Raw genomic sequence first — 27,140 nt, forward strand, 5'->3', positions numbered from 1 at the left:
AAGACTAGGTTTTCTTTACACGCATACATGTAAAAGCATAAAATACAGAAAGTGCTGACATTTTACTTTATTCATGTTTTGCATTTCAGTTTGATGATTTAGTAGCAAGACCATCATTAAATATTGCACAAGAATAACTGTACATTTTAGTACTGAATTACTTGTATTGTTATCATACCGGATTGATGTCCATGAATGTCTCGTGATCTTCTTTCTTGGGCTTCATTCCAATTACACTGTTAATGACAAATTCTTCAGCTTGGTAAAAATGGGGAGAGGATAATATAATAGGAGCATCTGTCAAAGTGAAAAGAATAAAAACAGATAAAAGTTTGCAAAAAGACAGACCACTAAGGGTATTCAATTGCTATTTACTTCTCATCTACAGTTGGATTCGCACATGGACATTTTTAATATGTTTTCAACAAAATCAGAGAATGTATACAGAGCAGGACACCATAGCTTCATACGCTTTTTAGTGGTCACTGAGAGGCATTTCAGAGCAAATAGGGGTAAATCTGCAGTACCCAGCAGCAGTCTCCAAATAGTGTATGGTGCTGCTCTCTACATTGTTTCCATCAGGTCACCGGTGGAGGACATAGTTCATCATTAAGGGTGCTGGGTATCAGATTCCCAAGATCTTATACTGATAACTATACTCCAAAATATAAAGTAGTGGGGAGCTCCTAAAATATTAATACAAATGTAATACCTAAACTGATGAAATGCCTATGGGCTCATACCTATCAGCATTAATAAAATTGGTCTAATGATGTTCCAGAAAAATTGAACGTGTGTCATCAGAGTACAATGCAATTTTTCTCACCTAGCATCGGTATGACATGCATATGCAATTCATATGCAATGCGATTTTAACATTTACGTTTACATACAGGAATTTTCTGTCATTTAAAGATAAAGTAGTTTTCTATTCTAATAAAATATTCAATACATAGATAGAAATATGTGAGTGAGATATATAATTATTGCTTTGTGTCTGCAGCTTACTATACATGTATTTAATTCATAAATACAGAAAATAATGGTGTGGGATCCCCCGAAATTTTAATAACCAGCTGAGGGAAAGCCGACAGAAGGGGACAATAAACATGGAGCTTCCCAGGCTATTAATGTCAGCTCACTGTTGTATACTTAGCCTTTACTGGTTATTAGAATGGGGGATCCACCAAAAAATGATGTAGGGTCCCCCTTAAAATAAATAACCAGCAAAGGCTAGGCAGACAGGAGCGGGCTGATATTAATAGGCTAGGAAGGGGCTATGGATATTGGCCCCCCTCCCAGACTAAAAATATCAGCTCTCAGCCACCCCAGAAATGGCACATTCATAAGAACTTTCTCACAACGCTAGTGGAATCTTTTTATCTATACATCTATTCTATTTTGACGGGTCATACATTGAATTTACTGTACTTGGCGGATGAAATGTCGGGTTGTCTAGGAGATAGGTGCGTAAAAATCAGACGGCACATGCATGGCCGGTGTACCGTGCAATTTTTTTTCTCACACCCATTGACGCATTGGTGATTCTCGTCTAATATACGTGGCCACTCTCGGCATGCAGTGATTTTTATCTCAGTCCGATCTGAGCTGACAAAAAATTGCAGATGAGCAGGAAATGATAGAATACCATTAGTCAGAGTACAATCCAATTTTTTTATCGGACTGCACTAGTCCGATTTTCAGGCAAATAAGTAAGAGCCCTTAAACTGAAGGTGGTGAAGATAAATGAGACAATTATACCGATCATCCCTTTTTCATGATGTATAACATTGCTCATGCACTTGACTATGGTTAAAATGTTCCAATTTAACCCTATTGACAGCTCACCAAACAACTTTACATACCTTGTTTGCATACACTGACATTGAGTAGGCCCGATGGAAGGCAATTACCCTTTGGCACACAGTATCCTGCATTGTCTGGATTAACAGTGACATTAGCAAAAACCTTTGCTGGTGGGGTAAAACGAAAAACGGAAATGCCCTTTACACTGTTAGATGCTTCATAAACTGCAAAGATAGACCTGGTGAAAGAAGAGCTGTGTGAATTCATTGGGCACTGTGTGGAAGATGCCAGATTATGATAATGTGTTCAAAGATAAAATCTCACATTATATTTTAAGATCTTCTTCTAAAAAGTGACTGTAGAAAAGACAATAAACCACTTGTAAGGAATCAAGAAAAAAAGAGCTGCTACTGATCGTGCAGATAGCCGAGAACCTTGTAACCATAGGGTGTGTGATACAGAAGGCTTATTTACACTGTACAGTCCCAAAATACAAGGCATTCAGTATAGGCAATGGGCAAGGTGGTAAATCCTGTGTGTGACTTATGTGGATAGTTCCCGTTTGGCTTGTAATGAAAATTCCCGCATTTAATAATGTTAACGGCATATATTACAAGTATATTAAAGCATGAAAACGTTCAACTCATAAATTATATTATTAAGCAAAGCGGAGCTCCAGGCAACACATGTAAGGAATAGAGGCAAAAAAGGAGCTAGCCAAGCTAGCCGAGAACTTTGTAACCGGAGGGAGAATGAGTGAGGCACGTCTATCCGGTAAGTATAAAAATAACTATTTATTTGAATCCATTAAAATGAAGAATGTCCTGAAACAATGTTAAAACTGAAATGTTTCTGTTGAAAAATGCCCTTAAACATATACTAAGATTTTTTCACAAGAAATGTGTCAGTTTTAACATTTTTCCTGGACAATGATAGTTTTATTGGATTTAAGTAAATAGGTTTTTTCATACTTACCGGATGGACGTTCTGCATTCTCCCTCCTGTAAAAAGACACAATTGGTTCAGTGTATTTCTAGATGCATTAGCGTCACATTTTTTGCCTTATTACTACCTCACTCAATGATCTAAAAGTTTTTCTGAAAGGTCTTGTTGTTTTAAAGGGAACGTATCAATTTGGAAAATGTTATTTGCCTGAAAATATAAGTTTGATCTGCAGGTAAATAATGCTATCTGGCCAGGAGAAAATTAACTTCTTTCCTTCCGACAGCCACCGTCTTTCAGAGATGGGGGCGTGTATGGGGTGGCTACTAACTATGAGCGGTGGCTCTAGTCAGACAATGGCACTTTAATTGACAGCCAGCTCTACAGCGCATCTATGCAAAACAAGCTGTCAAGCAAAGTGTGGGTGCGTCCTTATAGCCGCCGCTGATAGTTCAGTGAGCGGAGCTGTGAGCTTTTGTGGGAAGTCAATAAATAGATTTTTTCCCAATATCCACGCATTCAGCATGGCGATTTAGCAGCATTGTAATGCTATTTACCTGCAGATCAACCCCATATCTGCAGGTAAATGGCATTTTTCAAGGTGACAGATTCCCTTTAAATGTGTAGCAGAAAACAAAAAAAACTAGGTCCAGCATCCATAGTAAAATAGAAGCCATAATGGTACTGCCCAACCCTTCTAGACACTAGATTCAGAATGACTGAAAAAAAGGAGTTAATAATATGTGTAATAAATTACCATTTGTAAAGGAAATGTTTTTCATGTTGACAAAACAGAGAAGTCTGAAAATCTTATGGGATCACCACTACATTTTCTAGATAGTTACCTACACTTCGCATTTCACAGTTTCTGGACATCCATACTGGGAATCTCATGTTCTACCGCTATCCAATTATGGCATACTGGATTAGTAACTGGTGACCGCACAGGCCACTGAGGCACACTTTACTAACTGAAGATAATACACCACTTAGGCGACACGGCGCAGCCTTCATATGTTTAGCATGCTGTATTCAGAAATGTCTTTCTGAATTTTAAAACACTTGGTTATTTCATTGCTGGTGCCTTCCTGAAACCCGTACGAATATTCTCCTTTGGCCTCATTCATTAAAATAGCTATTTGCCCACAGATTAGGGAGTTGAACCGTACTCTAGAATTTCCTGACTTTCATGAGCACGACAATCTAAGATCTGTAGCTTCTTGGAAACTCAAAATCAATTCAAAGTCATGGTCAAGAGATTGTTTTTTTTTTTTTTCCTCAATCACATTTCTTTCATATTCTGATACTTGTGACTTTGGCTCCATGATGACACTTGTATGCTGCACTATGAAATAACGCTGCAAGTAACCTTTTAGCTCCAAAAGACATTTCCTGGAAATTGAATTTTCTAGGGAACAAGCAAACTCACATGGCAGAGCATTTTTGCATTTCTCCGGACAACAGCTAAAACTTTTTACCATACGTTTAGGAATCAAGTGGTGGCAGATGACTGTTGGTATTGATTTACAGTCATTCCGAATATGCAGGTATATTAAAGATTTTCCTTACCTACATAGATCTGATGAAAATAAGTAAATTATATCATCCTTATTTATTAATGGGTGAAAGGATGTTCCATCTGTTCCATTAATCATGTTGCACGTGTCTGTTGTCCACCACGAAAGACTTCTAATTAAGAAACAAAAGAGAAAATATATATAAACAGGAGAACAAATCATATTTCTTGTTGATAATGGAAATGAGACAAACCACGCTAGAACTGCTAAAACATCCACTCGTAATTCCACCATGCAATTATTTCAAATGTTGCAAAAATAATCCAGAAAATCAGAACCTGTGATGCTCAGTTATTTAAAGTCAATACAGGAGCATAATCAGAAGATCGACGATTGTAGATAGCGGCACTCACCACTGCTACATGAAAAGCAGCACTTTAATCGATCAGTGCATGAGGATCACAGACCTGGAGGAAAACCAGCGTGATCTTAGGATTTCACAAGCCAGAAGCGTGAGGTCACGTAAAACAACTGTTGATGGTTTTCTTCCATTTCTGTGATCTTCATGCGCTGACCGAATAAAGTGCTGTTCTTCACGTACCAGTCTACAGTCTTCGATCTTCTGAGTATGCTCATATTTTATTTCCCTTAACATCCATCCAAGTCAGTCCAACAAAGTCACAAGTCTAACTAGTAAGGTGGAAAATAATCCATGTAGTCCAACTTCAAGCTACTATTGAGCAATGTACATTCAAATGAAGGGAAAATAATCCCAAAAGAAGCTAAACCCAATTTTCCTCATCTTAGGGAAAAATGTTATCCCAAGAACAATTAAAGTAAGCAGAATAAATGCCTAGTCGCCCAGTAACCAATACTCGTAACATTTAAGGGAATCTGTCAGCAGCTTTTTGCTATTTAATCTTAGAGCAGCACAATGAAGGAGCAGAGAGCCTGATTCCATGGATATGTCACTTGCTCAATAGCTTGATGTACTTTCAATACAATCGGTGTTTTATCAGCAGGAGATTATCACTGCAGGACTAGGTGTCATGTCCAAGGTAGTCAGGCTTATCTGTATAATTCCGCCTATATCACTACTTGGCAGCTTGCTGATTATGTACAATGTACACAGGAAGCTGCCAAACAAAGGTGTGTGGGGTTATACAGCATTCTGTGCAATGCTACATCTATAGCAGAGAAAACATGGATTCAATCAAAACTACACCAAGCAGTCCAGTAACTGATACACTGCTGGAATCAGGCTTGCTAACACAACTTTATACTGCTCTCAGATTACATAGCAAACCTGCCTACAGATTCCCCATATTACACTCACGAAAGGTATCCAGGATCATTTTAATCTCTTTTCATATATGAGCTATGACAAGCTTCCCTGCAGTGAGCAGCATAGACTCACAGCTCTAACTGTACAGACTGTATAACTCTATGATTATGTAGCAACCTTGTTACCTTGCAGTGGGGGCACTGTCTGAGGGTGCTTCATGAAAACCATGAACCTCATGACCGCTTACACGGGTACATATATTATGTTATAGGAGCTTAGAAAACATGCTGTTCCTACCTGTTTTCATTCCATTCCACAATCTTTGTAAAATCCATGTATCCTTCGGATCCACTAAGAAACACGTATGTCCCATCATTTGTTGCATTCATCTGCAAAAAGTGAAGTGTGATGCGGAGACATAAGTGAGGTCTATAAAGTCAAGACCACAGAAATAGTGTCTTCTTAGATGTATAACATAAGTATAAAAAATTAAAAATAGTGGATCCCTTAACAACAAACAAAAAACCATTGCAATATGAATTCAGTCATAATATGCCATGATTGGAAGCCTATGATTGGGGACTGAGAAGACCTTAAGGAGAAGTAGGACTGAATTCATGAAGGTTGCATATTATATATCTTTGTATTCGCATTATTATTATGAGCTTCAGAAGTGCTGATTTGGGGCTTTTGAAGAATACGATGGGTGGGCAATGCTACGCCTGCTCAACAGGGGGGGGGGGGGGGCGGAGCTGCCTGAAACTGGGATGAAAATGTCAAAACGTGCAAAATTTGGGGGTAATCCAGGACTTTTTTTTTTTTTTTTACTATGGGCCTAAGAACTAACCGGCAGGTGGTATGCCTGTTGTGCCCAGTGCCAACCTCTCCAAGCACAAGTCAGTCACAGGCAACTCCTGCAGATGTCACGTCGACGGAGCAGCAGCTTCTCATCTGCTCTGCTTTTAAATGACTGTTCCAAAGCACCAATAGATAACATATAACTGCACATTAATTAGACATAGGCCCCCTATATAGAATCTTGGTGGGTGTGTAGCATGGGCTTCATGTCACAAGTTGGTATTAATGTAGAACCTCTTTAGAACTTTTCTTAAAAATGTGGTTCATAGATTTTTTTTACTTTACAAAGCATCTGAACACACTTCCCACCCACCTATGAAACTTACATTGTAGAAGAGGCCAAACATTTCACTAATTTCCGGTACTACAGTGTGCACCAAAGAAAGTACAGGATCCTTGTAACCCCACAGCAAGTCATCCACCGATCGAGTAAGAAATATATCTTCATTGTAAGTCTTCAAAACTGCAGCAACTATTGCTTTTATATATTTAAAATACTTATTATTTCGGGTCATTTCCAACAGGGTCTGAAATAAAGAACAAAGCAATTACGATGAGTCTGCTCTAATCTGGCAAGCAACTGAGATAAGATAATAACTACAAGCAAACAACTCTTCATTAGGTTGAAATAGCAACAAAAATCCCCATTTTAAGAGCCACAAAAAGCCGTACTATATTTGAGAAGTGGCGGTCCAACTAACGACTCCAGTAAACCTTGAGGGAGACACGGTAAAAGTAAAGGGAGCAAATGCCTCACCCCTGTAAAAACTTTCATTTTGGGGGGATTGCCATTTGGGCACCTGGTAGAGTTGAACTATATTAGTAAGTTATTTATACTTGTTGGCTGAACAACCTCTGTAATACAGTTACTTTAGACCAAAAATAAAATTCTGCTTAAACAGTGATATAATAAGACTTACCACAATAGGAATATTGATTGTTCGTACTAAGTCCACTTTAGGGTCCCCAACAGACTTGTTAGGTTCAAAAATGTAAGTCTTGGGATTAACAGCAAAAACTTCAGTACCATTCCTAAGAAATTCTACATTCTCTTTAGGTCGATATTCCCTATAATTAAAGAAAGAAAATTAATTAATCCTAAAATAAGTACTTTAGTATGAGCACATGTGTGTTACATAACATTGTATAAAAAAACTTCTGCATTTTAAAAAAAAAGGGTCACATGTATTTCTACAGTTTAATATTTGATATTCAGGCATCACGTCAGAATGTTCTACAAATGCATGAATGAGCCACCAAGATTGTGTTATTGCATTTAATCCCAATGGTTTTATCAGCTCTGTCATCCTAACCTGTGCTGGGGAATGCTGAGCTGTCAGTGCTTTGACAGCTCAGTTGACCTATCTGAGACTGGTAGGTGCAGAGATTTCCACAGGTGCTCCCTATTCTTGGTTATTGCCCTGTTGTTTTGGGGAGCTGTCTAGCCCTGTTCGCCTGATCCCTGTGCTGTAAGTTCTGATTTTCTGCTGCTGACCTTTGGACCGTGTTCTGACTACACGTTTGTTATTGTCCCTTTGCTTCTGATCTTCTGCTGCTGCCCTTTGGAGCATGTTGTGACTGCCCATTTGTTATTGCCCCTTTGCTTATCCGCTATTTCTTTGCTATTCTGACCCTGGAATGAGACCTGATTTATGACTCTGTATTTTCCTTTGGTTTACTACGTGCTCTTTTGGTATTGACCTGGGAACGTCTGACTTCGCTGACTTACTGTCTGTCCGTGGGTTGTGACTAGCATAACAGGTTTCATTCATTTGTCTCAATGAGATCCATGGGGTGAAATGGGAAAAAAACACAAGGGACAGGCATCTGTGCAATCTGGACATGGAGAGGCTATGGGGATTTGCTGATGAGCATAGGGAGCATATGGGGGGCTCCTGCTGAACATGGGGAGGCTATGGGGGGGGCTCTTGCTGGACATCAGAGACTATGGAGGGGTCATATGCTGTGTATGGGGAGAGTGTGGGGGCTCTTACGGTTAAAATATTAATATTAATATCAGGCAGAATTAATTTCAGCCTATTGGTTTGAACCTCCACAACAGTAACAGGTTTCTCATGTGGCAGATCCCAATGGTACAGTGCAGAAAACCATAATCAGATTACTGGTGGTCAAATGGTTTTTTAGCACAATAGTGAAATATCTATTTTCTATGTTTCTATGTACAGCTCTGGCTGTAAGTGCAAGTTGGATTGTTATGTTGTTTGCTCCTACAATGGCAGTCCTCAGAGAAAAGTAGATTGATAGATGAATCCCCTGAAATCGATTGCATAAGTCATGTTGTGGCCTGGCGCCATCTTTTACTTGTCAGGCTCACTTGCACATATATTATCAGGAATATATAAAGAATTGTATATGTATGCAAGGAGGTGAGCGATTCCTAACCTCATCACAAACTTCAGTCTGACTATAAAGCAGAAGGCTGGTCCTTGTGTAAAAGGAAACCAATAAACAATAGGTCCATGTGTAAAAGCATTGTTGTGAACTAACACATCGACTTGCATTGGTACGTACAGTATGCTCTTGCTTTGCTCATAAAAGGGGCATTTGATACTATGGAAGTACATTCATCACAACTTCCTCAGCAGGTTAATATGTGTGAATGATATAATAGGCTACTGAAGTGGCAGACATAAAATAGATATTTAGATGAACAGTGCTTTTAGCTTGGGTTAAAGGCCTTTTACAAGAGGCGTTGACAGCATTTACGATTGTTTGCTCCCGATTACTAACCAGTGTAAAACTGCTCACTAATCAAATGACAAAACGTTTCTTTGTAATTCCATTGCATTTTCTAAAAAGAATTCACTGAAAGAGGAAAAGAAAATTAACAATATCACTGAGAGAGAAAAGACAGCCAAACTTATAATATCATGTCCATGCACAAAAAGGTCCCCCAAGAAAAAAGCAAGGACAGCACAGGTGCAAAATACTGAAAACATATTAAATGTGCACCCACAGGCTAGACTCCCCACATTACCCAGCCACCACTGGAAAGACCCGGCCTGCAGCCTGCAAAAAAATGTGCAAAAAAGATGTAAATAATGAGGTATTTGTCACTATTTGGCCAAAATACCCAAGCTCACAACCCACGTCAAGGGCCCTCATTACCTTGCGAGTCCTACAATAATCCCTTCTCTAAATTCAAAATATTCTCTGAAAAAGGAAAATAATATTAACAATATTACAGAGAGAAAAAACAGCCATACTTGCAATATCATGTCCTGACACAAATGCACAAGCAGGATGCAGCGGATCCCCCAAGATAAAATCAGGGGGAGCACAGGTGCAAAATACTATTTCAATTGCACACATGTCTGCATAGGGTGTCGTTCACACCATTACGTGAGATGCACCTCTGTCCGTATAGCAGCCTATTACTGACGTCCCTCGACGCAGCTAGGGTATTTCGGCCAAAATAGTAACAAATACCTCATTTATTATTTACATCTTTTTTGATCATTTTTTTTGCAGGGTGCAGGCCGGGTCTTTCCAGTGGTGGCTGGGTAATGTGGGGTGTCTAGCCTGTAGGTGCACATATGGTAAAGGCGGTCATTAAAGGAAACCTGTCACCATTTTTGTGTCATACCAGCTAAAAATATCATCTTACTCAGTGTCTGTTATGCAGTCTCTAAATACTTAGGCAAGCCCCCGAGTCCTCCTGTATAGCCCTGAAAAACCTTTTTGATTTCTCCCATGCTGCATTCTAATCGGGTCCAACTGGTCTGATGGGCGTGGCTTTGGGCCCACCCTTCCCCCCGACTGGTGCTCACCGTCCTGGAGGTGGATGACACCTTCTGCGTCATCCTCATAGCGTGAGAAATATCAGGCCTTCACAGACAAATAGTGTACACTTTCTGCTAAGAGTCAACCAAACACAGCAAGGTTGATTGGACGGTGCTTCACAATACAATGACCCAAAACATACTGAGAAAGTAACGCAAATGTTTTTCCTAAAGGGAATCTGTCACCCCAAAATTGGCCTATAAGCTAAGGCCACCGCCATCAGGGGCTTATATACAGCATTCTGTAATTCTGTAGATAAGCCCCCGATGTCACCTGAAAGATAAGAAAAACAGGTTATATTATACTCACCCAGAGGCGGTCCCGGTACGGTCCGGTCTGATGGGCGTCGTGGTCCGGCGCCTCCCATCTTCATACGATCACTTCCTCTTCTTTTCTTCCTGCCGCTGCTCCTGCTCAGGCATACATTGTCTGCACTGTTGAGGGCAGAGCAAAGTACTGCAGTGCGCAGGTGCTGGGCCTCTCTGACCTTTCCTGGCGTCTGTGCACTGCAGTACTTTGCTCTGCCCTCAACAGTGCAGACAATATATGCCTGAGCAGGAGCAGCGGCAGGAAGAAAAGAAGAGGAAGTGATCGTATGAAGATGGGAGGCGCTGGACCTGGACCGCGACGCCCATCGGACCGGACTGCACCGGGACCACCCCTGGGTAAGTATAATCTAACTTCTTTTTCTTATCTTGCAGGTTACATCGGGGGCTTATCTACAGCATTCCAGAATGCTGTAGATAAGCCCCTGATGCCGGTGGCCTTAGCTTATAGGCCAATTTTGGGGTGACAGATTCCCTTTAAGGCAAAGAAGTGGAATATTTTTGCTGGCTAAGGCTACTTTCACACTTCCGCAAACCGTCGGCCCGACGTACCGACGGACGTTGTTTAAATATTGTACAACGTGGGCAGCGGATGCAGTTTTCAGACGCATCCGCTGCCCATTATGACTTCCGGGGAGGAGGGGGCGGAGTTCCGGCCGCTAATGCGCGGTCGGAAATGTCGGACCCGTCGCACAAAAAAGTTACATTGAACTTTTTTTGTGATGACGGTCCGCCAATTACCGACGCATCCAGTGCACGACGTATGGAGCGTGTGTCCATACGTCGCGATGCGTCGGTAATACAAGTCTATGTGTTTTTTGCACAGAACGACGCATTGCAACGTTTTTATAAAAACGTGTGTGAAAGTAGCCTAAGTCAATCACCAAACCTTAACCCCATCAAGCATGCATTCACATGCTTAAGACAAAACTTTAGGCAGAAAGACCCACACTTCAGTCAGTCATTGCCTGCAAATGATTCTCTACAAAGTATTAAAAATGAACATTTTATTCATGGTAAAGTTAATTTGTTTGAGCCCCTGAAATGAGGAGGCTTTTAAGAAATATAGTTGCAATTCATAAATGTTTTACAGGATATTTTTGTTCTATTAACTTTAAAGGGAACCTGTCAGCAGTTTTGGCCAATATAAGATACGGCCACTGCCTTTCAGGGCTGATAAAAAGTATTATATAATGCTGTAGATAAGCCCCCGATCCAACCTGAAAGATAAGAAAAATACGTTTTATTATACTCACCCGGGCGGGCAGTCCGGTCCGATGGGTGACGCAGGTCCAGGTCCGGTACATCCCATCTTATTCTGATCACCACCCTCCTGTTGCTTTGTGGCCCCCCAGCATCACGCTCCTGCACAGGTGTTCTTATCTGCCCTGTTGAGGGCAGAGGAAAGTACTGCAGTGTGCAGGCGCCGGAAAGGGTTAGAGAGGCCCGCACCTGCGCACTGCAGTACTTTCCTCTGCCCTCAATAGGGCAGATAAGTACACCTGCGCAGGAACACGATGTCGAGGAGCTATGAAGCAAGCAGGAGGGCAGCATTGCAAGAAGATGGGAGGCGCCAGACCAGAACCTGCGACACCCTTCGGACCGGACTGCCACCAACCCCCCCCCCCCAGGTTGAGTATGATAAAACTTATTTCTCTTATCTTTCAGGTCGGATCGGGATCTTGTCTACAGCATCACAGAATGCTGTATATCAGCCCTGAAAGGCAGTGGCTGTATCTTATGTCAGCCAAACCTGGTGACAAGTTCCCTTTAAAGTCTACACTTCAGTTGCACCACAGCTGTTTCATTTTAAATAAGAAATAGTGGTGTGTAGATCGCAAATCACGAAGATTCAGTCATTGTCCAAATACTTCTGGACCTAACTATACAGTGCTTTAGGTAAGTATTCGGCCCCCTGGAACTTTTCAACCTTTTCCCACATATCATGCTTCAAACATAAAGATACTAAAAGTAAATTTTTGGTGAAGAATCAACAACAAGCGGAACACAATTGTGAAGTTGAACGAAATTTATTGGTTATTTTACATTTTTGTGGAAATTCAAAAACTGAAAAGTGGGGCGTGCAATATTGGCCCCTTTACATCTGGGCAGGAAAAACATAAATTACATTTACAGAATGGGAGGAATAAAACTACGCAACAGCATGTGTGAAAAAGGTATTCTAATAAATCATAGCCTGCATACGAGTCAACAGTATGATGCACCAGAAAAAAAGGCAAACACAGTTCTAGAATGTATTAAGGGAAGCATAGAGTCTAGAATCACATGAATTACCCCCCTCTACTCTTCCTTGGTCAGGTCACATCTGGAATACTGTGCCCATTTCTGGGCACCACATTTTAAAAGAGATTGAAAAACTGGAACATGTTCAGAGAAGAGCAACCAGGATGTAAGCGGACTGCAAAGTATGTCCTACAAGAAACGGTTAAACGATCCGGGAATGTTTAGGTTGCAAAAAAGAAGCCTAAGAGGAGAATTAATAACGGTCTTCCAATATCTGAAGGGATGTCAGTGTAGAGGTATCATCCTTATCCTCATTTGCACATGGAAACACAAGAAGCAATAAAATTAAACTAAAAGGGACAAGACACAGATTAGATATTAGAAAAAACTTTTTGACAGTGAGGGTGATCAATGATGGAACAGGCTGCCACGAGAGGTGGTGAGTTTTCATTTAATGGAAGTTTTCAAACAGAGGCTGGATAGACATCTGTCTGGGATGATTTATTGAATCCTGCATTGAGCAGGGGGTTGGAAACGATGACTCTGGAGGTCCCTTCCAACGATAACATTTAGGGTATGTGCACATGTCAGGATTTCTTGCAGAAATTTCCTGACAAAAAACGGACATTTCTGCCAGAAATCTGCATGCGTTTTTTTCGCGGTTTTTTTGCGTGTTTTTTTCGCAATGCATAGAATAGCGGGGAAAAACGCGAAAAATCCGCAAAATTAATGAATATGTTCATTTTTTTACCGCGATGCGTTTTTTCGCGGAAAAAACGCATCATGTGCACAAAAATTGCGAAATGCATTCTAAATGATAGGATGCATATGTATGCATTTATAATGCGTTTTTATAGCGTTTTTATCGCGAAAAAAAAAAAGCAAAAAAAACCACGAAAATTCCTGAACGTGTGCACATACCCTTAATGATTCTATGATTTTTATTAGGACATGAAGGGAGTACAAAGGAAAACATATAAAAAGGTATTTTCTATTCAAGTTATCAACTTTAAACATTTTTTATGAACATCTATACCTGACTAGAAGCTGTTAATGACTTTCTGTTTTATTATAGAAACTACTGATGAGCGAATATACTCGTTGCTTGGGTTTTCCCCGAGAATGCTCGGGTGATCTCCGAGTATTTGTTAGTGCTCGGAGATTTTGTTTCCTTGCCGCAGCTGCATGATTTACGGCTGCTGGACAGGCTGAGTACATGTGGGGGTTGCCTGTTTATTAGGGAATTCCCACGTGTTCAGGCTGTCCAGCAGCCGTAAATCATGCAGCTGAGGCAACGAAAACTAAATCTCCGAGCACTAACAAATACTCGGAGACTACCCGAGCGTGCTCAGGAAAACCCGAGCAACGAGTATACTCGCTCATCACTAATAGAAACCCATTAAAATTGCTTAGTTATTATCAATTGTTGCATGAAACTGTAAAACTCTGTAGTCATTGATGATAAGCAAACATTTGCAATTAATTTCTAATTCTACCACGGACGATCTTTTATGAACCATCTGTAATGCAGTGGGACATACAATGATCGCAAATGGGACCTTAGCCTTAGGGTACCGTCACACAGTGCCATTTTCATCGCTACGACGGCACGATTCGTGACGTTCTAGCGATATAGTTACGATATCGTTGTGTCTGACACGCTACTGCGATCCGGATCCCCGCTGAGAATCGTACGTCGTAGCAGATCGTTTGAAACTTTCTTTCGTCGTCTAGTGTCCCGCTGTGGCGGCATGATTGCATCGTGTGACACAGGTTGTATACGATGTGCGCACAGTAACCAACGGCTTCTACATCGCAAATACGTCATGAAATTATCGCTCCAGCGCCGTGTATTGCAACGTGTGACCGCAGTCTACGACGCTGGAGCGATAATCATACGACGCTGCAACGTCACGAATCGTGTCGTCGTAGCGATGAAAATGGCACTGTGTGACGGTACCCTTAGACCTCCGTTATTTTCTCGTATGTGAAAAAAAACAGATCAATTTTCATCAGTGTTTGGTCAGTAATTCAATGTAGCTGCTCAGACCCATATGGGTGATTTTGATTTCTGACTCGGATCGAAAATGACATGTCTCCATCATTTTTTTGCAGACACATGAACAAAACAAAGACGAGAATGGCCTAGCCCCATAGATTATAATGGGTGCACATTGTGAAAAACATGGATAGAACGTGTGTGAAAAACAGATGTCTGATTGAGGCCTCAGAGTATTCTATGCCATTAGGCACACTGACAGTTGCTACCTAGCCAGATAACCGACGTCATCATGACACTGCACGTTGGGGCTGGAGCTGGCGGGGTTCTGCTTTGTCCCAGTCCCAGTGCTCAAGTGTTCAAAATGTATTTGTATCTGAAAGTCACAAATATATTTGGATATAGCAAGAAAGGAACCATTGTCTCCCGTTTCCTGCAGGTCACAGCAAATCCTTTTGCGACCCATGTACGGTATGTATTTGAGTGTCGCCCAAACTAGTCGATATCGGCAGGTTCAGCCAGCAACAGTCTAATTGGTATGGGGGTCTGTAGGGTCAAAGACTTATTATCCAATTATTCTAATGACAACTTTAGGTAGTTAAAGGATCAATTGCAATATCCCTGGCATGAATGTAGAGCAGATGGCCTTTTTTATATTTCCTCTGGTAGGTGAGTATCTCGTCTCAATATATGGTAATGAAAATGAGAATATAGACAGAGGAACATATAATTAATTCTTATTATGCCCAAAGGTGGCACAGGGATCCTTTGAGATTTCTGCATCATAACCTTGGCATGAAACTTTTTATTTTCTTATCAATGTACTATTATTATACAGCCTCCAATTACACAGATTTTTTCTTTACGATGTAATTACTATGATATCTGGTGGAAACTACTGAGAATGTCGCTATAGATTAATAACCAGATACTTTGTATTTAATTGCTATATATATATATATATATATATATATATATATATATATATACATATACACATACAATTTCTACAAAGTCATCTGAACTTGCTCTTCAGAGCAAATTCTCTATATGTCCTCTATAAGCCAGAATGGCAAGGTATAAGACGGAAGAAAAGGATGGGTACAGACATTAATTCCAGGTTGTAGAGATAATTAGAGGTGAGCAGGCTTCTTACAAATCAAGCCAATTAGAATAAATCAGTGTCATAGACACATGGGCCTGTTACCACATGTTCTGCAGTGCAAGTGTACAAAGAATGAATACGCTGCAAGTTCCTACTTGCCAAATACTCATGGGACTTTTGGGTCTAGGTTTATAGACAATGATATGGGATAGAGAAGTAGACAGCAATAAATAACATTACAATATTTACCAAAGTCACCATAATGCAATATATTCATTATAAATACCAGAAATGTTATAAATATATTGAAAGGTGCAATAAAACCCACAGGCTGGTAGATCCCTTTACAGGAACCTGCATAAATCAGGTTTCATAGATATACAGAGATGTAGACTTCAGATGTAATAACACTGAATCACTTTTGATGATACCAACATTGCAAACAACAGTGGTCGCTGAATAACTACTTCCTTTACTTGTACATACTCAAAAGTATTAATGTGGTGTGGGGATAAATGGTTATCCTGTAATATAACTATGCAGTTATTATATACTGTGCATTGCTGTTTTGGGAAAAATGCTGACCTATTTTGGTGCGCTCACAGACAACCTCTTTAATGGAGCATCATCAAGGTTAGACTCGAGGGTCAAAAAGCAAAGGGTCCATTATCTGCTATATAATTGTCTAAGGGTCACTTCCGTCTGTCTGTCCTTCTGTCTGTCTGTCACGGATATTCATTGGTCGCGGCCTCTGTCTGTCATGGAAATCCAAGTCGCTGATTGGTCGTGGCAAAACGGCCACGACCAATCAGCGATGGGCACAGTCCGGCGGCAAAATGGCCGCTCCTTACTCCCCGCAGTCAGTGCCCGGCGCCCGCTCCATACTCCCTTACAGTCAATGCTCACACAGGGTTAATGGCAGCGGTAACGGACCGCGTTATGCCGCGGATAACCCACTCCGTTACCGCTGCTATTAACCCTGTGTGACCAACTTTTTTCCATTGATGCTGCCTATGCTGCATCAATAGTTAAAAGATCTAATGTTAAAAATAATTAAAAAAATAAAAAATAGTTATATACTCACCGTCCCCTCGGATCCAGAACCGGCCTTTCCCGCTCCTTGCGACGCTCCGGTGACTGCTCTATGCATTGCGGTCTCGCGAGACCGCTACGTCATCATCTCGCGAGACCGCAATGCACTCTTGGGACCGGAGCGTGCGAGGAGCATCGGTAACCGCTTCGCCTGGGTCCGGGGCCAACGGAAGATGAGTATTTAACTATTTTTTATTTTAATTCTTTTTTTTAACAGGGATATGATGCCCACATTGCTATATACTGCGTGGGTTGTGCAATATACTACGTGGGCTGTGCAATATAATACGTGGACTGTGCAATATACTACGTGGGCTGCGCAATATACTACGTGGGCTGCGCAATATACTACGTGGGCTGTGCAATATACTACGTGGGCTGTGCAATGTACTACGTGGGCTGAGCAATGTACTACGTGGGCTGAGCAATGTACTACGTGGGCTGTGCAATATACTACGTGGCCTGTGCAATATACTATGTGGCCTGTGCAATATACTACGTGGGCTGTGCAATGTACTACGTGGGCTGTGCAATATACTGCGTGGGCTGTGCAATATACTCCGTGGGCTGTGCTATATACTCCGTGGGCTGTGCTATATACTACGTGGCTGTGCTATATACTACGAGGCTGTGCTATATATTCCGTGGGCTGTGCTATATACTACGTGGCTGTGCTATATACTAGGTGGCTGTGCTAAATACTACGTTGCTGTGCAAAATACTATGTGGCTGTGCAATATACTACGTGGCTGTGCTATTTACTACGTGGGCTGTTATATACTACATGGCCGCGAACAATCAGCGACAGGTGCAGTCCGGCCGCGAATTGGCTCGGGATTTGAACCACGCTTTGCTAATTGGTCGCTGCCGGACGAATCCTGTGTATTCAATGTATTATTCTAAAATCTTCATAAATAAACTACATACATATTCTAGAATACCCGATGCGTTAGAATCGGGCTACCATCTAGTTACATATATTTATTTATTTCATTTTTTTTTTTATTTGTATGCATTCTGTACAACCAAAATACTTTATCTTCTCACTTTCATCAACACTGAATCCATAGGTAAATGAGACTGCAAGCGCACTAAGGGCAGGTTGGAAGAACTAGCTAGGAGCTAGTGCCCTTGCAGCCTCATTTACATAAAAATTAAAATTTGATATTTTAAGTGATGGAAAACCCTTTTGTGGCCAGGAAGGTAAGCAGGATCCTGTCTTACATGACCAGGTGTTTTGGTAACCCAAAATAACCACAGGTTCCCTTCAATTAACTTACCGGTAAGTATATGGTCCAATTTCATCTACTACTGGCTTCTCTCCACCTAGGACTTCCAGTGGGTTAGTTACATTAAAAAAATAGAACTGCATGTAGATTGGGGGTGGGGGGTTGACCCAATCATTGAAGACCTCTGTCCCATTCTTTAAAACTGTAGCCTGGAAAAAAATTTATAGAATTACTAGACATGTCATAAATGTAACTAAAGTCTTAGATGCAGTACCAGTACAGCAATTGAAACTTGTGAAACCATGAGACAAAGTGTCAGATCTTATTCTATGGGTACATTGAGGTTATTCCTTGACCTATGGCTTTCAGGTATATTCTATGAAATATTAGCCCCTCGCTGGGTCAATGACCCCTTTAATGCTATTAGGTATTGACTGTAACAAGGCAGAACAAACAAGACTGAAGAATCAACATCTTATAAGACTAAAGGTGGTAAAACACTTTAGAAAAATTGGAATGGTTCGACTACAGTTAGCTATGGTTATATCTTTATACTGTTATGTGTGTCTGTCAGTGGTCGCCTGGAAGCTCTTAGATGGCAACCATGAACAGGTCCTCACATCTCCTACATCACCAATGCCCCCCCACGTAGAATGAATAAGATGGCGCCTGTTGACAGAAGCAAGTTTTGCAGGAGCAGGTCTTTGAAGAGAAGTGACATATCTTATCAAAAGTACTCCCAACGCTACCAGGGGGCAGAGGGTGCAGTTGCACCGGACCCCACGCTCAGATGAACCACTCAAAGCTACGCTACCCATAAGGCCCACGGTAGAGCAGAGAGGCACAATCTCCCTGCATTACCACTCTCTGTTCTCTAGATCACAGGTTGTTTTAAACTTGGGGTCTTCGGAACAGGCCAAGGTGGTGGTGTATGTGCAGAATGTCAGAGTCCCGATGTGACATCATTGAGCCAAGCTGAGACGCTGACATCCTGTGCGTGCGCCAGCTCGTTGATCTGCCGGGGCCATGTCGTTGGGAGTCGTATTTTAATTTCAACTTGTAGGGGGCATCATAAACAATGGGGACCCTGAAAAAGTGGAGGCCCTCATACATTATAGGGATTACTGTGGGAGCCCTTATAAAGTGTGGGACCGTTATACCGTTTGGGAGCTAATGTGGGGCCACTATATAGTTTTGGGTCTAATGTGGGGTCCATTAAACCATTATACAGTTTGAGGGCTAATGTGGGGGCCATTATACATTTTGGGGCTTACTATGAGGGCCATTATCCTGTACATCTTGTGGATACTAGAGTCTTCATTTATGTATAGCAGGGGTTTGGGAACCCCAGGACCGCAGGCCATTCACTGCCCTCGCTAACCCTTCATCCAGGCCCCTGGACAGATTCCCGGGGACCACAGTGTGTGAGCTGATGGATGTATTTTGACAGCCGCCGGCCCATTGATTTTTTTCTTGCTCTGTGAGCACAAGCATGCAGTGAGTTGCACAACCAGCTCTGCCCTCTCCTAGTGTATCATCATCCATCCCCTGCAGACTGTGAGCCCTCGCGGGCAGGGTCCTCCCTCCTTATGTACCCATGTGCCTTGTTTTTGCTCATGTTTATTGTATTTGTTTATACTTGCCCTGTATTTCACATGTAAAGCGCCATGGAATAAATGGCGCTATAAAAATGAATAATAATAATAAATAATAATAACTACAGAGTGCTGAGGCGCGTGCAATGAAAAATTACGTCTTGATGCCAGTGCCAGAGTCAGGACGCACTTTGTGGGTGGAGTTAGAGCACAATTTGTTGAGGCCCCGAAGAATGGTATAAATCATAAAAATGTCCCTTGGCAGAATAAAGATTCCCCACCCCTGGTATATAGCATGAGAGGTTATACAACGATACAACTGACTAATAGCTCCAAGTTTAGAAAGGTCTTTTCAAGTCGCTAAGGGTATGTGCACACTGAGTCTAACACTGAGTCTTTTTGCTGAGCTTTTTTTTAGCTGCAATTGAGCAGAAACTACCAAGTTTTTGAGGAATTTGAGAAAGATTTGAAGGGTTTCAGCTACTTCGCACTGGCAGTGGCTTTTTGTTTTATTTATCCTGCTTTTTATTTATATAGCGCATTTTGTCACATACAAATACATTTGGAGGGCATCCGGGCATTTTTTTTTTATACATCTGATTTCTCCTGTAAACTGGGCACTAATGATAGCCCCAGTTAAAGGGACAGCTGATCAGGATTTGTTAGGACCCAGCATCCCCTGCCCTCTCCTTCACCCGGTGATCACATGATTGCTAGGTCTGTAGAAGGAAGTCCTCTTCCTATTTCTGTATACACAGCTCTTGTGCAGTGACCAGGAATGAAGATATGGTCGGTAATAAGGTACCTTCACACGAAGCGACGCTGCAGCGATAGCGACAACGATGCCGATCGCTGCAGCGTCGCTGTTTGATCGCTGGAGAGCTGTCACACAGACCGCTCTCCAGCGACCAACGATGCCGAGGTCCCCGGGTAACCAGGGTAAACATCGGGTTGCTAAGCGCAGGGCCGCGCTTAGTAACCCGATGTTTATCCTGGTTACCAGCGTAAAAGTAAAAAAAACAAACAGCACATACTTACATGCGTCCCCCAGCGTCTGCTTCCTGACACTGACTGAGCTCTGGCCCTAACAGCAGAGCGGTGACGTCACCGCTGTGCTTTCACTTTCACTTTTAGGGCCGGCGCTCAGTAAGTGTCAGGAAGCAGACGCTGGGGGACGCATGTAAGTATGTGCTGTTTGTTTTTTTTACTTTTACGCTGGTAACCAGGGTAAACATCGGGTTACTAAGCGCGGCCCTGCGCTTGGTAACCCGATGTTTACCCTGGTTACCAGTGTAAAACATCGCTGGTATCGTTGCTTTTGCTTTCAAACACAACGATACACAGCGATCGGACGACCAAATAAAGTTCTGGACTTTATTCAGCGACCAGCGACATCACAGCAGGATCCTGATCGCTGCTGCGTGTCAAACGAAATGATATCGCTAGCCAGGACGCTGCAACGTCACAGATCGCTAGCGATGTCGTTTCGTGTGAAGGTACCTTACACTACGGGTACCTTCACACGAAGCGACGCTGCAGCAATAGCGACAACGATGCCGATCGCTGCAGCGTCGCTGTTTGATCGCTGGAGAGCTGTCACACAGACAGCTCTCCAGCGACCAACGATGCCGAGGTCCCCGGGTAACCAGGGTAAACATCGGGTTGCTAAGCGAAGGGCCGCGCTTAGTAACCCGATGTTTACCCTGGTTACCAGCGTAAAAGTAAAAAAAACAAACAGCACATACTTACATGCGTCCCCCAGCGTCTGCTTCCTGACACTGACTGAGCTCCGGCCCTAACAGCACAGCGGTGACGTCACCGCTCTGCTTTCACTTTCACTTTAGGGCCGGCGCTCAGTAAGTGTCAGGAAGCAGACGCTGGGGGACGCATGTAAGTATGTGCTGTTTGTTTTTTTTACTTTTACGCTGGTAACCAGGGTAAACATCGGGTTACTAAGCGCGGCCCTGCGCTTGGTAACCCGATGTTTACCCTGGTTACCAATGTAAAACATCGCTGGTATCGTTGCTTTTGCTTTCAAACACAAAGATACACAGCGATCGGACGACCAAATAAAGTTCTGGACTTTATTCAGCGACCAGCGACATCACAGCAGGATCCTGATCGCTGCTGCGTGTCAAACGAAACGATATCGCTAGCCAGGACGCTGCAACGTCACGGATCGCTAGCGATGTCGTTTCGTGTGAAGGTACCTTACCTCTATCTTCTCAGTGGGGAGTCTGGCTGTAACTGAAAACCAGCTTACAGCTCCCGCATAATCACGTGCAAAAAAAAAAAAAACTGTACCCAGTTCACTTGATTCTTAAATCCAGTGTCGGGCTGGAGCACCTTGGGCCCACCAGAGAAAATCATTCTTGGGGCCCACTATGTAGCTACATAGAAATAAATACAAGACCACCAATTGTGTTGTAAAAGACGCTAATATCAGGGTATAATATAAGGTAGTACACGTCTTAATTATGTAGCAGAGGTTGGGGTAACCCCCTCATAGAATATAATGCAGCCCCCCACAGAATTATAATGTAGCCCCCTCATAGGGTATAATGCAGCCCCCCTGAAAGGGTATAATGCAGCCCCCTCCACCATCAGCATTGTTCTCCCCCTCCACCATTGTACTCATTACCACCTCCATCACTGCCTCCTCCCCACCACCATTGTCCTTTCCACCACTAGCATCTTTGTCCTTTACACCACAGCCATCATTGCTTTCTTCCCCACCATCATTGCTTCCCCCACCACCATCATCACTGCCTCCCCCACCACCACCATAATCATTGCCTCCACTACCATCATTGCTTCCCCACCACCATCATCATCATTGCCTCCCCCACCACCATCATCATTGCTTCCCCCACCACCATCATTGCCCTCACCACCATCATCATTGCCTCCCCCACCACGATCATCATCATTGCCCCCACCACCATCATCATCATTGCCCCCACCACCATAATCATTGCCTCCAGCATCATCTTCATCATTGCCCCCACCATCATCATCATTGCCCCACCACCATCATCATTGCCTCCAGCACCATCATCATTCCCTCCCCCCATACACACAGCTGCAGGCAGGGACACACGCAGGCAGGCAGAGACGCACACAGACACACAAACAGCCGCACACACGCAGGCACACACACACGCAGGCAGAGACACACAGCCGCACACACGCAGGCACACACACAGGCAGGTACACACATGCACACACACACAGCACCCACTCACCTCTCTGTACGTTCCCAGCAGCCGCAGCACATCCCGGGTAACTTTCTCTCTGACACAGCCGCGCTGAATGATGACGTCATCCAGCCGTGCTGAGTCATACAGGAAGTGCTGGGCAGGAAGGACGACGTGGATCCCTGCAGCTCTGCTCTGGTCCCAAGCTGCAGGGATTGCAATCAAGGATCGCCGCCCATTAGGAGCCCACCTTCGGGGCCCCCCATTCAGCAGCAGCGGCGGGCAGTGGTAGCCTCAGCCTGCGGCTAACGCTGCCCGCCATTAAAGTGAAATGGTATTCACGCCTCTCCACTCCCATGGGGGCGTGGGGAAGCATGAATATTCATTTTTCTTTAGCAGCAGGGACAGGCTCCTGTCCAGCTGCTGCTCTCTGGCACCAGGAGGGCCCCTCTTGATTCAGGGGCCCCATAACAGCTGGGCGTGCTGCTATTAGCGACACTCCACTGGCTGGGGGGCCCCTGGAGCAGTGGGGGCCCTAGGCAGCTGCTGGCCAATATGCCAGCAGGTGTCAGTGTCTGGGCCCACCGGAGAATCCTCCAGTTCTCCGGTGGGCCAGTCCGACCCTGCTTAGATCTCTCGATATCTAAGATTCTGTTTTTAATTAATTGTCATAATATGTGATAGAAGAAGAACAAAGAAAATAAGAGTGTCAGATCCATGTCATTGACTATATTGGGATATGTTGGATTTCCATCATATGGCCTGGCACTATAACAGACCAGACAGCCCAACATGGCAGGCATTTATTTGGACTAACCTACAAACATTCCCAAACATTCAGCCACTGCATAGCCAACATATCGTGAAATACTGACGAAAGAATCTGAAAGACTCAATTAGTAATAACTGCAATAGTAGTAACCCTTTAAAGGGAACCTTTCACTCAATTTATGCTGCCAAACCACAGGTACATGAATCAGAGGCTGGCTAAGCGATTGTAGCCAGGTATATTTTTTTTATGAAACGCTTTGGTGTTTCAGCGAAGATGTAGTTTGAAGAGTGAGCCAGGGACCATGAGCAGAGACGAGACTAACCTCTTGGTTTCTCCCCATGCTGTTCCAGGTCTCTCATTAAATATACAGATGAAAGAGAATTTTCAATCAACTAGAGCAGTGTGGGAAGTAGCTATCCGGGTGCGGCACCTGACAAGTGTCATGTATACCCATGGTCCCCAAGTGGATCTTCAAACCACGTTTTCTCTGAAGGGCCAAAGCATTCCAGTCAAAAATATACCTGGCTGCAATTATGCCAGGTTCCCTTGAAGACATTTTTATAATAGAAAACAGTCCATGGTGCTAGCACTTTTTCACACAGGGCACTGTAGGTTTGGATTTCTTTTTCCCTTAATAATAAAGAACTTCATTTAAAAACTAGATTTTGTGTTTACTTGTGTTATCTTTGTCTAACGTTTAAATGTGTTTAGTGATCTGAAATAATTAAGTGTGACAAACATGAAAAGAAAGCGCAAACACTTTTTCACACAACAATAAGCCTCCTGTATGGAGAAACTAGTCGCATGCATTGTCAGGTGTAATTTTGGTCCATTCTTCCACACAACCCTCTTAAAATCCTAAGGCTATGTGCACACGTCAGGATTTCTTGCAGAAATTTCCTGAACAAAACCGGACATTTTCTGCAAGAAATCCGCATGCGTTTTTTTCGCGTTTTTCATGCGGTTTTTTTTGGGGATTTTTCCGGAGGTTCGAAATACAATAATATAGTGGGAAATCCGCCAAAAATCTGCAAAATAATGAACATGCTGCGTTTTTTACCACGGATGCGTGTTTTTCGCCAAAAAAAACGCAACATATGCACAAAAATTGCAGAATCCATTCTAAATGATGGGATGCATATGTATGCGTTTTTTATCACGTTTTTATAGCGAAAAAAAACGCAAAAAAACATGAAAAATCCAGAACGTGTGCACACAGCCTAATGGTTCCGTGGGCTCCTTCTAGGAACTGAGCTTTAGTTCCTTCCATAAATTTTCTTATGGATTCAGGTTAGGTGATTGGCTGGGCCACTCTAGCAGCTTTATTTTCTTTCTCTGATATCAATTGAGAGTTTCCTGGGCTGTGTGTTTGTGATCAATGTCTTTCTGAAATGTGCACCCTCGTTTCATCGTCATCATAATAAAGCAGATTTTTATCAAGGAGGTTTCAATACATTTGTCCATTAGTAATGCGCGAATATACTCGCTGCTCAGGTTTTCCCGAGCACGCTCGGGGTGGTCTCCCAAGTATTTGTGACTGCTCGGAGATTTAGTTTTCTTCGCTTCAGCTGCATGATTTACGGCTGCAAACCAGCTTGATTACATGTGGGGATTCCCTAGCAACCAGGCAACCCCCACATGTAATCAAGCTGGCTACCAGCCGTAAATCATGCAGCTGCGTCAACAAAAACTAAATCTCTGAGCACTTAGGCCACGTTCACACGCTGCGGGTTCCTCTGCGGGTTAATCCCGCAGCGGAATTGAAAATCTGCAGGGCAAAACCGCTGCGGTTATCCCTGCAGATTTATCGCGGTTTGTTCCGCGGTTTCCGCTGCGGGATTACTGCTGTACTATTGATGCTGCATATGCAGCAATATGCAGCATCAATAGTAATGTAAAAAATAATAAAAATTGGCTATACTCACCCTCTGACGTCGCGATCTCCCCGGCGCTGCACGCGGCTGTGCTGACAAGGACCTTCGTGACGTCACGGTCATGTGACCGCGGCGTCATCACGGTCATGTGACCGCGACGTCACCACAGGTCCTGTTCGGCACAGCAACTGAGACCGGACGCCGCGGGCAGCGCTGAGAGGTGAGTATAGCATCATTTTTTATTTTTATTCTTTTTTTTACACCCAAATATGGTTCCCAGGACCTGGAGGAGAGTCTCCTCTCCTCCACCCCGGGTACCATCGGCACATTATCTGCTTAACTTCCCGCAACGTGGGCACAGCCCCATGCGGGAAGTTAGCGGTTCAATGCATTCCTATGGGTGCAGAATCGCTGCGATTCTGCACCAAGAAGTGACATGGTCCTTCTTTTTTTCTGCAGAAAATCCGCGCGGATTTTCCACAGAAAAAAAGGATCGTCGGCACAGCGGGTTTTGTTTTCCATTAGGTTACATTGTACTGTAATCTACATGGAAAAAGGATGTGGACCCGCAGCTGCAAAACAGCTGCGGGTCCGCAGCAAAACCCGCAGCGTGTGAACATAGCCTTACAAATACTCGGGAGACCCCCGAGCGTGCTCGGGAAAGCCCGAGCATTGAGTATATTCGCTCATCACTATTGTTCATTCATCCTTCCTTCAATCATATGAAGGCTGCCAGTGTCGATTGCTGAAAAACAGCCCCACACCATGATCCCACCACCAAACTTCACTGTTAGTGTAGTGTTTTTGGGGTGATATGCAATGTCGTTTAGCTTCCAAACATGATGTGTATTATGGCATCCAAAAAGTTCAATGTTGTTCTCATGTGACCAGACTATTTTCTCCCAGTATTTCATAGGCTTATCTAAATGTTGTTGAGCAAACTTTAAACGAGTTTGAAGATGCTTTTTGTTCAGCAATGGAGTCTTGCGTGGTGAGCATGCAAACAGGCCATGGGGTAGAGTGCATTACTTAAAAATAAATCCTATACTCACCTCCCGTGAATGCACTCGCGGTCCCGGGGCTTGCGTGCGGCTGTTGTGACACTTGATGACTGCACCCAATCAACGCTGGCATCCCAATCGAACATGAAAAGGAAGTTCGGGAAGCTTCCTCTTCCTGCTCAATTCAAGAGGAGGCAGAGACAGTGACCCGAGTGCTGATTAGGCGCTGGCGTCACGTGTCATAATAACAGCATGGGAGCCTCGGGACACGGAGTACGGACACCACGGGAATGGTGCTAGCCCAGGAGGTGAGTAGAAGCTTTATTTTTGGGGGGCAAAGCGAGAGGTATGAGAAGAAGTTCTTCAAGTAGTGGACAACTTCTTTAAAGGGAACCTGTCAGCAGGATTGCGCACAGTAATCTACAGAGTCTGGTCGGCGCCGTTATACTGAATACAATGATCCTTTGGTTGATGAAATCCGTTTTGTGGTTGTT

General features: G+C 43.1%; 1 protein-coding gene across 1 annotated transcript in view; it reads right to left on the reverse strand.

Annotated features, from left to right (window-relative positions):
* SCARB2 (scavenger receptor class B member 2) overlaps nt 1–27,140 on the reverse strand; it is an 89,372-nt gene that overhangs the window by 58,733 nt on the left and 3,499 nt on the right. Inside the window, exons 2-8 of the mRNA XM_077276119.1 lie at nt 18,259–18,416; nt 7,329–7,476; nt 6,735–6,935; nt 5,848–5,939; nt 4,318–4,437; nt 1,866–2,044; nt 179–297 (exon numbers count right to left, since the gene is read on the reverse strand). Of these exons, the coding sequence (XP_077132234.1) occupies nt 179–297; nt 1,866–2,044; nt 4,318–4,437; nt 5,848–5,939; nt 6,735–6,935; nt 7,329–7,476; nt 18,259–18,416 (1,017 nt within the window). The remainder of the gene's footprint in view (nt 1–178; nt 298–1,865; nt 2,045–4,317; nt 4,438–5,847; nt 5,940–6,734; nt 6,936–7,328; nt 7,477–18,258; nt 18,417–27,140) is intronic.

Source organism: Ranitomeya variabilis, chromosome 1, assembly GCF_051348905.1.
Source record: "Ranitomeya variabilis isolate aRanVar5 chromosome 1, aRanVar5.hap1, whole genome shotgun sequence".
Classification (NCBI taxonomy): Eukaryota; Metazoa; Chordata; class Amphibia; order Anura; family Dendrobatidae; genus Ranitomeya; species Ranitomeya variabilis.